At 45.2% G+C, this 13,375-nt stretch overlaps 1 protein-coding gene across 4 annotated transcripts in view; it reads right to left on the bottom strand.

Moving 5' to 3' along the window:
• Window positions 1-13,375, bottom strand: part of Copg2 (COPI coat complex subunit gamma 2) — a 125,338-nt gene that overhangs the window by 2,101 nt on the left and 109,862 nt on the right. For all 4 annotated transcript variants that reach the window (XM_037203673.1, XM_028866167.2, XM_028866168.2 and 1 more), the window contains 2 exons: window positions 1,011-1,108; window positions 244-382 (listed from right to left, as the gene is read on the bottom strand). In XM_037203673.1, the coding sequence (XP_037059568.1) occupies window positions 244-382; window positions 1,011-1,108 (237 nt within the window). The remainder of the gene's footprint in view (window positions 1-243; window positions 383-1,010; window positions 1,109-13,375) is intronic.

The following is a 13,375-nucleotide window of genomic DNA, read 5'->3' as shown; positions in this document are numbered from 1 at the left end:
TTACAGGAGTTCAACACGAGGGGCTGCCCTGCTCCAGGATGTCCTAGGAGCTGCAGCTGCACAGAGGCTACTAGTCTAGAAAATGGCTGATTTGGTCAGATGATGAAGACAAGTAGCTGGTTTTGAGTAGATGAATTAAATTAAAACATACTCAACAGAAAGGAGTTCCTTTGGAACTGCATGTATGCTTCCTGGATTTTATAATGGCCCCAGGCAGCTCAGTGGCAGCAAAACGCTTCTCACCTTCAAGGGTTTTTGTAGAGCTAAGGGCAAAGGTTTCTTCTTTCTCAAAGGTGTCTCCCACCTCTTCCCAGGCAGCAGCAAAGTTAGGTTTTAGTACCTTCTGAATATGGTCAGAGACAGTCACTTCAAGATCTTCCAGCTAGTGGACAATAAGCAGGGGTCAGTAAATAAAAGTCCTTTTGAGTCTACAACAAAAATAGAAGGAACTGATCATCATGTCTACAAACCATGCAAAGGGCCTGAAGGAAGTTCTTTCCCACTACTGTGGCCTGGGTGAGCCTGATGCTATAGATTCTAGTTCAGATGAGCAAGAGTCAAGTCAATGTAGGTTGAGTGCCAATGGCCCTATGGTGCACAGTAGTCCTATTGCCACATTTGGAGCCCTAGTTGAGGCCATACAGCACCTTCTAAACCTGACACTCTACCCCTCCTTTCTGTCAAAACTTTTCAGTCCCTGACTTGCCAATATTAGAACCAACCAAACAAAAAGTTGCTGAAATAAAACCAAAACCTCCTTTATAAACAAACTCAATCACATTAAAAATGATGCAATTATCTTAGTGATCCCCATTAAAAGAGAAAAAAAAAAGTGCATTTCTTTGCTTTAGTTATAAAGTGCTCCATTTAAATTCTGGCATGATACAATTCTATTACAGAGAGGGTTAGTCTAGGTCCCATGAGTTTTGTCAGATGTTTCTAGAAAAATGCTCTTGTGATTAGAAGTCATTTAATGTTGCAAAGGTACAGGGTCTGAAGGGAAGACTCACCACATATTCATCATCATATCCATCTTCATCTGGAACTCCAGTGTTAGGGTCACAATCCCGGACTGTAAACTTCATGGTACAGCTAAAGGTGCCTGCAACTGGAGGGAAGAGCAGGTGAATGTACATGAGTGGATAGGACAAGCACATTTCCATCATTACTGAGGAAGCACCACCTGTGCTCAGCATTGTGTTCCACATTTCAAGTGTTAACATATGCATATCCTGTTCTAAGATAGTAGAGTTCCTGATGCAGCTTGCAAGCTGGTCAAAAAGTCAGTTTCACAAGTATGATTTGAAAATATTTCTGTGCTGTAGACTAGAAGAGTACACAGGAGAGATGAACTAAGCACACTGTTTTTGTGTTGATGTGAAGACACCAGGGGAGATATTTTGGGGGGGACTTTTTGTCATGCTGGTCAAAAGGGCCAATATTTTGAAAACTGAAAGAGCCACTCGATGCTGTAGGACACAACAAAGCAAAAACTACTGACAGCAAAGCACACAGATCATCAGATTAACACTGACCAAGTACACAGTTGCAATGCTGTCTTTAGATTGTGGATTTAGTGGATCCACAGAACACCAGAATAAACTCCTCCTAAGTCAACTTTCAACATGCAGTGAGTAGATGAAAGTGAGGTTTTACTATTGGTAAAGTCTGTTTCAAATTGAAAAAGCAAGTAGGCAGTGTACATTTTAGATGACTGACAGAATTAAGTAAGAAATGAGTAATAATAAAAAACACAATTTGGGAAAGTGAAAGAGAGAACTTGGCCAGCATGGATGGAGGAAGGGCATCTATGGTCTAATCAGGGGTCTGGAAAAGGGTTATGTGCACAAAATACTAGAAACTGGAGCATTAGAAAGCTGTTTTGGGGTATGAGCAAGAGAAGAAAGGAGACTCAAATGTAAGCATGATATTATGGGCAATAAGAGGTATTTGTTCAGTCCATCCATCCATCCATCCATCCATCCATCCATCCATCCACTCACCCATCTACTCACCCCACTGACATTTAAGTAAAGGTATAAGGCAATGTAGTAGACACAAAAATGAGTTAGATATGACCTCTGTTTCCAAAGCCCATTGTCTAGGAGTTAAATTAGTGTGATTATATATACGATTAATCTATTCATGGCACTACAATTCAATGCCATAGATTCTTTAGTACAAATTTTAATAGAGTACTATGTGAAGTTGCAGGATTAGGAGCCTGGGGATAGATTGAAGAGAGACAAAATGAATGGTAGAGTAGACCACAGACTGGGACAGACTAGTTAGCTTTGATGTAGAAGCCAAGAGAAAAGGCATTTAAAAGTATTGAGGATGTGATACCTAGGGATGGATTGAGGAGGAATGTGTGAATGACACCTTTGTGGCACATTTTTTAATTAAATGATTTGGTTGATACAATGAGGACTTTCAGGGAACCTTCCAAGAGCTCCATTAAAAGCCAGGGTTAGTAATGCATCAGTAAAGCTAAAGAAGAGACAGACATTGGGAGACAAGAGGGCAGGGCAGAGGGACCCTTCCAGGGCAAGAACAGAACTTCACTATCATAACGATTACAGCTTCATCAAACAGGAAAGGCAAAAACTAAAAGGAATAAAGAAAACAAAACCTGAAGACCTCTGTTAAAGAGGCTTAAAAAAGGAAGCATATTTTTTATAAGGACTGGCTAAAAATGAGAGTTAACTGCTAAGGAGATAAGTATGAAAAGAATACAGAATTGGAAAAAAATCAATGCTGGAAGCTAAATAGGGAGAGGGATGTACAGTTGGGCTGGGGACAGAGTGTGTAGTAAACACATGTCAGGGTGGAATTGAAGTTAATCACTGAGGGGCAGACTGGTAAAAAAAAGAAGAGATACAGATCTGAAGAGATTCCTAGGTAGTTGAAGGAAAGGATGTGCCACGAGAGCAAAGAGGAGAGGGTTAAAGGAATGGATCTGCAATAGGCTGCCTGCAATGATCCACAGAGGTCTAGACTGAGCTGAGAACACAGTACACAGGAAGTTAAGGAGGATGAAGTGTTACCCGGTGAATGTAAAAAAGAAAGAAAAAATGAGTGATGGAGATGGATGTTACTTAGCAGATAGTGCTGAATCCATGGGAGCACTACACACAGAACAGGAGGGATGCTAAAAACTAAGGCTATCTCTAGATTATCTTTAGATTAAAGGAGGAGCAACAGTACAGAATTATCAACATTAAAGTTAACCACAGATGTGAAAGAGCCAGCAGTAAGGAACGACAGACATCAAATTAAAGTTAAGACTGTATTTGTGGGCCTCAAATCAGGAAGGAATGAAAATAAGAGGTAGACTGGAAGCAAAGGGAAGGAAAACATGCCTCTTAGAGGGCCAACAAGCAGAGAAAGTGGAGAATAAAGATCTCAAATGCAAAGTCCTGTCAGAGCTCAATGTAAATCTACTTGGTCACATTTGGGCATTAGAGACCATGGCGAACAGTATGAGGAAGAAGGACCTGAACAGGAAGGGTTGGAGGGAAATTGGAGGATTTGGTTGTTATGGAAGGGAAAGTTTACCGATTAAGATGCCATAGTGCTGGTAGAAAGTGGCTGGTGACAACTTTATGGAGACACTAGGATTGCTTAGTGGAGGGTGTGGGCAGGTAGCTTGTCCTGAGAATAGACTACTATTACAAGATGGAGAATGAGTAAAGATTATGAGGAAGCAAATATATCTCAAGAATTCTGCATCCATGTTGACTATAGTGCAGGTGGAAATGGAAAAGATGACAGATGCAGATTATTGCATAGTGCGCCATTAAAACTGCTGATATGCTTTGTGGATCTTGGCTGACTCTGAGTGACATACTTAGGGAACCTTGTATGAAAGTATCACAGAGAAGACAGGTTGGAATCTGAAAAAGAAAAAAGTAAGTAGCATTTTGAATGGAAGGACAGAGTGAGTACAAAGGGTGGGTAGGGAAGGGCATTGTAGAGGGCCAAAATGGGGAATGCTGAAGAAAAATAACTGAGTTGAATTTGTAGGAGAGAAATTGTGTTATGCTAGATTGCAACCAAAGATGGAGAGAAGACTGTGGCTATGAAACAGTGTTATGAAGGAGTATCATCTGCTGGTTTCTCCTTGAATGGCATCTGAAGCCACCAATATGACTCACAGACATAAGGGTTGAGGAGTATGAATGGGATGGCTCTGAGCTATGGCCAATTGCAGGAACCCTCTCCAAGTCTGAACTAAACCATATTGTACTGACTACCATGGTTGAAGGAGGAGGAGGAGGAGGAGGAGGAGGAGGAGGAGGAGGGAGACTGGGAGTTATCTGAAGGCGAGTTAATGGTAGGAGCAGCATGGCAGATGGCATGGTAATGGTAGTCCCCAGAATGGAACCTGTGAGACTGAAATAATGAGGGTCTCAGGCTGGCTGTTGGATCTTAAAGCCAGACTTTCAAAAGTGGCATACATATGTACTGGGAGAAGAGTGAGGGCATTAAATTAGGGGAGGCTTTGGTGGGTGTTTTCATTCAAAGGAACAGGAAGAGATGGACTAGGCTGGACCTTGATAAAATGACACCAGGAGAAGTCTCTGAGTAGTGTGTCCACAGAATAGATGAATAATATTGGGAGAGAGTGACTGAAGATTATGATGGGAACCCAACTCAAAAGTAAAACTTCATTTTTATTTCCAAGGAGAAATGGGGGATGGACATACATATAATTAAGACATAGGAGTACAAATTGATACATGTGTGCCATGTAGAGTGCTGCACCAAAGTTCCTCGGCTGTACAAAGGGTTTTTGTTCTTGTTTTGGAAGAGGGAGACATCTAGAGAGAGAACCTGGCTAGACAGCCTTGTTCAAGAGGAACACAGGTGGTTTCTACCAGAGGGCTGATCCTGTTTTAGGACAAGCCAGAGAGCGAGGAGGGAAGGAGTGGGAAAACAACAGGTGAAAATAAATAACGGCAGGCCCTGTCCAGGAGGAGAAACCCCTTATTTGGGTCACAAGACATGAAGAAGAGAGGTTAATGCCCCAAAGGAACTCTGAAACCTAGAGAATGATTCCGATGAGAGAGACCACGGAGCTGTAGCAGTTTCCAGAACTAAACTCTGATCACAATGAGGAGTGCATGCACAGAAAAGAGAGCAGGAAGGAGTGCTGGAGTCAACTTGTGCTGATGCCCGGGTGTGAACTTGGTAACTTACGGGCTTGGTGGAAGGGAAGGGAAGGGAAGAGCAGTGTTTCTTAACTGTGTTCTAAGTATACAGTCACAGCCCTACTGAACCTGAAATTCAGGTGGGCTCAGTAGATCAGATGAGGCATGCAGAATGTTTAAGATATGGTAGGGAGAGACAGGAAAGTTGGAGGCTGGATTGGCTGGGGACTGTTAAGGAATCTTGTAGAGTCAACTGAAGGTGAGAGACGTGAGACACAATCAGGAGAACATATATACGGGGTGGGTGTGCTTGAATGGCGATAAAGTAAGCCAACTTAGGTCGTTTAGAACACTAAGGTTCAGAGTGTCAAAAGCGACAGGCCACAAAGAGGAATGCAAGTATTACTAGCTCTGAAGTACACAGTCTAAAAGTAGTTAGCATGTAAAGTTCTTGTACACACACATGCGCACACACCACCACCACCACCACCACCACCACCATGTGCTTAGGAAGCCTTGTACCAGTTAGTTACACTCAGATGCTAATGCTAATGATTCCCTTGTACATAAGCCTGCTTGGGGTAGTATAGTTTTTTTATTTTTTAATGGCCATAGTACTTATCAGTAGGCTCATTTCCTATGATCAAGGACCGTAAAAAAAATGCTGTGAAATATTCCTGTCATCTTCCCAATAATATGGGCGAGATAACTCAAGAAACTCATCAGTTGGTAAGTAAATATTTCCAAAATATTTATTTATATTCTATGTATTTAGTATGTAAGGTATTACAACTTGTTACTTATGTTAAAAATATCACTGTTTCATCCTATAGTATGAGTATGGGATCATTTTGTACTACATAAAAATGTGTCTCTTATTGAACACTGCATGTAAAATAATTGGACAACTGTTTTTAAACATGGTTTATATTGTAAAATAGTCTTAAAATTTTTCATTATCATTTTAATGGTGGTTTGAAAATGTGCTTTTTTTTTTCTCCCAAAAGGGAGCTGGATGAAGGCCTTTTCAAACTCAGAATGTAGTGTATTTACTATTAAAAGAGTATGTGTATGGGGGGGGGCGGTTAATGATAATTGCTGGTATTTACAAAGCAGTTGAGTCAGGAAGAAGGTGGTTATTAAAGGAAGAAAGGGAAGGAGATCAAACGATAACTAAAAACAGGACATGGGAGGGAGGGGTAATGTTCAGGGAAGTATATACAAAGAAAGGTACAGTTGATAGAAAAGTTAAGAATTAGGTTGTATGTGTGTGTCCTAGGGGTGGTGGCACACACCTTTAATCCCAGCACTCAGGAGGCAGAGGCAGGCGGATCTCTGAGTTGGAGGCCAGCCTGGTCTACAGAGGGAGATCCAGGACAGCCAGGACTACACAGAGAAACCCTGTCTCTAAAACCCAAACCAAACAAAGAATTTGGTTGTGTAGCCGTGAAACAAAGCGAGTGGCTGGATCCTGCTAAGGAGCGACCAGAGAACCAGAGCAACTAAGCACAGTCTAGGAAAAGGGGAACTATGAAAACAGATTGAGGGATGATAAATTAGTCATCCCTAACACAGGCAGAATAGGAACAGGTAAACAGGTAAAAAAGCAAGGCTAAACTTACCCTTACACGGGAAAGGCCATGTGAAGAGGACATGCTGAGAAAAAAGTCTTGGCACTGTAATTATATCAAAAGGAATAGAATGTAGGTGGAAGCTAAGTATGTTATGGGTTTGATAATAGAGGGTTAGTTAGTGTCACAAGACCTTCAAGAGTGAGGTTAGCAACCAACAACAACCAAAGGGGGCAGCAGAATCAGAGCATGAGCCAAGAAAAGGACCAGAGCACGAGAGACCAAGTACACTGACGGGAAAGAAGCAAGTAGGAGACAGTCATGTAGGGCAGGATGGAAAGGAGGGTGGAGTATAGTTAAGTCTATTCAAACAAGGGGGATTGGGGAAGGGAGCAAAGACACTGAATGAAGCTGGGGAAAGGAGCTCAGAGAACACAGGGGAAAAGAGCACATCTATGCCTAGAAAGCATGTTCCATGACGACGATGACACCAGAAAGATGTTAGAAAGCAGTGACGGAAGGAGGTGGAAGGGGAGGTAAATTGAAAAATCCACGGAAAAAAACAGATACTGGACCTCTAAGTTTTAAAGAGGGAAAACAAGTGGAAATGAGGAGTAAACTATCAATCATACAGTGCAGACTATGGTTAGAACATGCTGCATGTGAATGGATGAACAGGGAAGGGAAGGAGGCGGCTCCAAAAGGAGGGTTCAGGGTCTATACAAGAAGGGAGGCACTGAGATGCTTGAGTGAGGACGTCAAGCAGTCACCACCAGAAAGCTAGGGCATGGAATGGAAACCAAAGGACAGGGAAGACAGGGGCTATCCACAGCAGTGATTCTTAACCAGGGGTGGGGGGGTGGGGGGTTCCACCCGAGGGGGGGGGCGGGCATGGCCCCAGGTGGCCTATCAGAACATCAGAGGCAGAGCAGTGATCTGCTCACAAATACCAACAATAACACCATCCAGAAGATGTTCTGATAGGCTACTGGGGGGCCATGCACCCCTGGGTGAGAATCACTGGTGGAGGGGGGGATGGAGATGGCTACAGAGAAGGAAGGGTGAGCAGATGGAGCCTGTGAGTCCAGGCAGATGGAGGCATCAGATCATGACTGTCAGACTTGGGAGAAAAGGTGCTGTCAGTGCAGGGGATGACAGTGAGCAGCTGGATGCAGCTGGATGCAGTGCACAAGGAAGGTTTGAGGAAGGATGAGAGCTGTGTGAGGGTTTGCTGTCAGGGGCAGGGAGTGCAGTGCCAACACTGTGGTTCCTGCTGAGGACTGAGGTGGAGGAGTGAGGCTGAGATGGGTAGTGTTCAGTAATAATGAAAGTTGAGGCTTGTTATCCAGGGGGAAGCAGGGCTTTAAAGAGGAGAATGGAGCTCGTAACAAAATGGAGGTCAAGGAAGAAGTTGAGTTGATTGGGAAGAGAAGCAGGACCATCAGGCAGAGGAGTTGTTGTTAGGATCAAGTTAGGGTAAGAGTAGAGGTTACTAGGTCAGGATGGGGTGGATTGTCTAGAGCAGAATACAAAAATCAGAGAGGCAGATGTTCCCTGAGAGCTTTATCAGAGTGTGACTAAAAGGGTGTGAAAAGGAGCAAAACAGGTTACAGGGAGCTGTGGATGTGGAGTTCTAGAAGGAACTCATAAGCCTGGGCCACCGAGAGTGATGGGCAGAGGGTGCAGACTTGGTACAATCAGTCTAACCCAAAGAGGACCAAACGTGGTGAAGGGGCGGGTGTGGAGGGCAGGTGAGTGAGGGTGCAGGTTCAGAGGTCCACAGGATCCAGCAGAGCATCACAGAGGGCATCTGAAGGAGCTACAGACACTGAAGGTGTGACAGAGCAGAAGAGAGTACAGTGAGAGAAAGGGCCAGCTGGGCCCAGGAGAGGGGAGAGCAGGTGAGGGCATGGAAGAAGAGCTTCTTACTGGGTCCAAAGGAGAAGTAGTGGAAGGAGCAAACAGCCAAGAGAGCAGAGCACAGAGAGCTAAGGGAAAGGTACCACAACACACCAGAGAAGAGGGGAGACAGGAGTGAGCCAGGTGAGCCAAGCTGGGAGGAAGAGAGTTTGGGTAGGACAGCCAGAGCAGGAAGCAGAGACTGGGAAGGCCCCTAGAAAACTCTAGGACTACCATGGCAACGAAAGACATGGTGAGATGACGACAGCTTCGAGGGGAAGCCCCAAAGGGAAGAAACAACTGTGTCTAATGCAGTAAAACTAAGACGCTAGGATGATTACAGGTGAGGTCAGACAGCTCAAACAGCACACTGGAGACCAAGGTGAGCTTGCAGCGATGACTTTTAGGAAGGGAGCAGACAGGGAGGGAAAGACACTTGACTACAGTGTCACTGGAAGGTGGCAGGAGAAGTAAAGGAGATGCTGAAGTACAAGCACAGTCTTTCAGGAACCCACGGAGAGGGGGTGGAGAGAAGGATGGTGGGGATGGTGAGACAATGGTTAATTTGTACCCAAGTAGGAAGAAAGCTATTAAAGCTGCCAGAGGAAGGTAGCAGATAAGAGTATTTGTTAAGGAAAAGAGCTGATTGGAAAGGCAACACTTGGAAAGTACATAAGGGGCAGTAAGTGAGGAGTCTGCAGAGGTCAGCCTTGAACATGAGATGATTACGAAAGGATTGGTGGGCTCCAAAGTTCCCATATGGAAATGTGTGCAGGTACCGGAGACAAGTCAGTATCAATGTCAAACCACAGGAGAAGAGCAGAGAAGGAAACCCGAAGCCTAGGCATTTGCAAAGCAGTAGACTTAGAGAATATGGCACAGAGAGCCACAGTGACTTCTGTTAGATCCCAAAAGTGAGGCAATGTTTGTAGTACTGGCAGGTAGTCTCAGGAACATGGAGACGGACCCATGGACACCAAGTCCAGAATGTGGGCCAGGAGGCTGGTAAATGGTGCAGGAGCATCTGCTCATCACTGCTGAGTAGACATTTTGTAGGTTTAACTTAATCCATTCTTCCCCTTTGCAGGGTGGCTAGAAGTTTGTATTGGCTGACACAGAAGGCAAGGTGGGATGAGAAGTTGACAGTGGGACCCACTGGGCATTGTGGGTTTAGTATTGGGGGTAAAGAAGGTAGACAAATAACCGAGCAGGAAACCAGGCTCTAGGAGCAGAGGGCTTTGGGGCTGTGTGGGTCTATTCTGGGTCAGCTGATCCAAAGGGCAAGAGAGGACACGGAACAACAGGATGGCAAATAGTAATTACTTAAGAAGAGGGTCTTAAAATCTAAGAATGGGTGTGTGAAGGTGGTATGTCAAGGCCGGAAGGAGAAGCAAGGGAAACTGGACAGCCTATGATCAATGGAGGTTCTTTTAGGGGGAAATAATCTGATGAGAAGAAAGGAGGAAATAAAGAAGAGCTTTGTGGAAATGTATTTCATGGGATGGGAAGAAAGAGGCTGAACTATTAGTAGGGGAGAAGTGGGCAAAGACTACTGAGACACAGAAAGGGTTGGAATCAATGGATAAACTGTTAGTCAAAGTCCCTGAAGAGAAAGTGGGATAGGGAGAGGAGGGAAAGTGCTGGGCAGTGAGAATGGGTTAAAGAAATGAGTTGATTCTTAGGAAGAAATGAGGCGGGAATACAAAGAAGTAGATCACAGGAGTATGTCTAGGTACAAGGCAGGGAGCTTTCTCTTGCCTACGAAAGAGAAGAAAGGCAAGAACAGATGTGGGGAGATTTCTGATGAGGAAGAGAAAGAGAGGTCAGCTATGGAAGACAGATAGACATGAGGCACCAGGTGGACAGACAGACAGCACTGAGTATGGTACAAGTGACACAGGCTGGACCAAGGAGAAGGAAATGGTTCCAAGGTTACAATGAAGGCAAGCACACAGAGGGGGACATAAGAGAGGGGAGAGAGAGGAAGAGAGAGAGAGATGGGAGAGCAGATGGAGGGAGGGAGAAAGAGAGAGAACAGGAAAGGTATAGAGAGTAAATGCTAGACAGAAATGTGAACACCATTGTCAAGGGTATAACATTTTGGCCAGGTTCTTGGGATCTAGTAGGAATTTAAGGATCTAGTAGGTGGGTGGATTTAAGGTGGGGTTTGGGATAGGCCCAGACTAGGCTAGCCTGGAAGGCAGGGTTGGGAGTAGTAATATATTAGAGGTGGAAGTGGGGATTGAGGACATAGGCCTAGAGATAACAATTTTCTACAAATGAGCTTGTAGATTCTATTTTGAGTGATGAGGACAATTAATGCAAGTTGAAGAAGTCTACTCTTCTTACAAAAAGAAGAAACTAGAGCAGCTTGAAGTACAGTGGGAAGGCGGGCAAAAGCAAGGGGCCATTTTCACAGGAAACAAAGCAGTATGCTCTGCAGAGGCTCCTTGTGTCTGCATAGAAAGAGGAGGGGAGGTTTAAGGAAAAAAAGATGAAAGTCCAGAGAGGACCAGGATGGAAGCAAAAATATTGACATAAGGGTGGGAGAGTATGATGGGTGGGATAGGGCCTTCAAGAGAATAATTCTCATGTCGTGTGTAAAGGGAGTAAACACAGAAAGGAAGGAGGTGGTTGGAAGAGAATGTAGGTCTAAATGAGAGGGAAATCACTGAGATGCGTGAGTGAGGACATCAAATGGTCACCACCAGAAAGCTCTTAGCTCCATATAGAATGGGACAGCAAGGGCCAGGGAGGACAAGGGGCCATCCATAGCAGTGATTCTTAACCAGGGGTGGGGGGGTGGGGGGTTCCACCCGAGGGGGGGGGCGGGCATGGCCCCAGGTGGCCTATCAGAACATCAGAGGCAGAGCAGTGATCTGCTCACAAATACCAACAATAACACCATCCAGAAGATGTTCTGATAGGCTACTGGGGGGCCATGCACCCCTGGGTGAGAATCACTGGTGGAGGGGGGCGGATGGAGATGGCTACAGAGAAGGAAGGGTGAGCAGATGGAGCCTGTGAGTCCAGGAAGATGGAGGCATCAGATCATGACTGTCAGACTTGGGAGAAAAGGTGCTGTCAGTGCAGGGGATGACAGTGAGCAGCTGGATGCAGCTAGATGCAGTGCACAAGGAAGGTTTGAGGAAGGATGAGAGCTGTGTGAGGGTTTGCTGTCAGGGGCAGGGAGTGCAGTGCCAACACTGTGGTTCCTGCTGAGGACTGAGGTGGAGGAGTGAGTGAGGCTGATAGAGATGGATGATGCATAGGGGTGATGGGTGTGTGTGTGGCTGGTTGTCCATGGAGAGGCAGGTAGGGAAACTCAGGGAAGGAAATGAATGCTAAAGGAGAAGGAGGAAAAGGAGTCATGGACTGGAGTGCCCAGGAGAAGCACTGTCAGCCCAGCAGCGGGTGAGAGTGGGGTGGGTACCTGTGTATGGATATGGGGTAACCTTTGTGGGAACAAGAATGAAGGCAGAAGACAAAAGCATGCATGGACAGGAACATAGTATAGAATGAAAGACCCAGTTTTCCTCGGCATGTTTTCAGAAGAATGTGAAAGGCAATGTGATATGTGTCACCTTGTGCCACAGATGTAGGATGCTGAGAGGATACCATAGTTCAGGCCATGAGGAGGCAAACTTTTGAGTGCCTAGGTATGGGAGTATAATGGTACAGTATGACTCCAGCTTAGTGAATGCAATCCAACACTGGGCACCAAGGGTAGCTCAGGAAAGGAGGACTCATGAAAATGTCTACTACATCAGCTAGAGGATTCCTAACAGCAGCACAAAGCATAGTGGCAAGATAGTTCTTAATTATGCACTAAAGAGAAAAGCAGGAGAAATGGTTACTCAGGGCCCACAAGTAAGAGGTTAGAGGTTTTCAACCCAAGGGAGACCTGTGATAGCTAAGATGCTATTTGGCAAGAATGAGAAAGAACAAAATGAAGGAGCCCAGCAGGAAGGAAAGAAAAGGCATGTTGAGAGGATTACGGAGGGCATTACATCTAGGAAGACATGGCCAAGACCATGGGCATGGGAATGGATAGGGAACATGCAGAAACTCTGTCTTAATGCAGGCAGAGTGCACAAGGAAGCCCAGGGAAGATAAAGACCATGGAAGAGAAGTGTGCAGCAGAGAAGCAGATGAGGCCAGAGCAGAAAGAGGGAGGAGTGGTCATGGTACTTTATCACTGATGTGCAGAAGTGAGGAAAGGTGGAGGGAAAGGATCCAGGTACGTCACTGCCTTTAATATATAGAGAGAACTTTAGAGGTGAATTTGAACAGCTGATGGATCCAGTCTTGCTGGGTAGGGACAAAGAGGCTGACAATAGTGGCAACAGTGAGGACAGGTCAACAACTGAGCAGATAGCAAGGGAAAAGAGTCCTGAGTCCATGAGTTGGCAGGGAGGTGGCAGAAAAAGTAAGGCTGGATGCTGATGGGGAAGTGGGGGGTCTCTGGAAAACAACAGTAGAGAGAGGCATAGGGGAACACCATGCAAGATTTAAATTCATGTTCAGGGCAGAAAGAGAGACTGCAGTTGGCTGCCATGGGAAAGTGCCCAGTGGGAGTCAAGGAACTGATAGGAAATGAGAAGAGAAGTCAGTCCAGGAGAAAATGGAAAGATCTTGTGTGGTGGTTTTGGCTAAAGCAAATGGGCCACTGTACAAAAGGGGAAGTCTGGATGTAAAGCTCTCCAAATGGGGGCACTGGCAAACTCAGGGGTCAGTCTGGTAGGATGGAGT

This window comes from Peromyscus leucopus, chromosome 3, assembly GCF_004664715.2.
Source record: "Peromyscus leucopus breed LL Stock chromosome 3, UCI_PerLeu_2.1, whole genome shotgun sequence".
Taxonomy (NCBI): domain Eukaryota; kingdom Metazoa; phylum Chordata; class Mammalia; order Rodentia; family Cricetidae; genus Peromyscus; species Peromyscus leucopus.
Note: the sequence above shows the minus strand (reverse complement) of the source record. Positions and strands in the feature narration are given on the sequence as shown.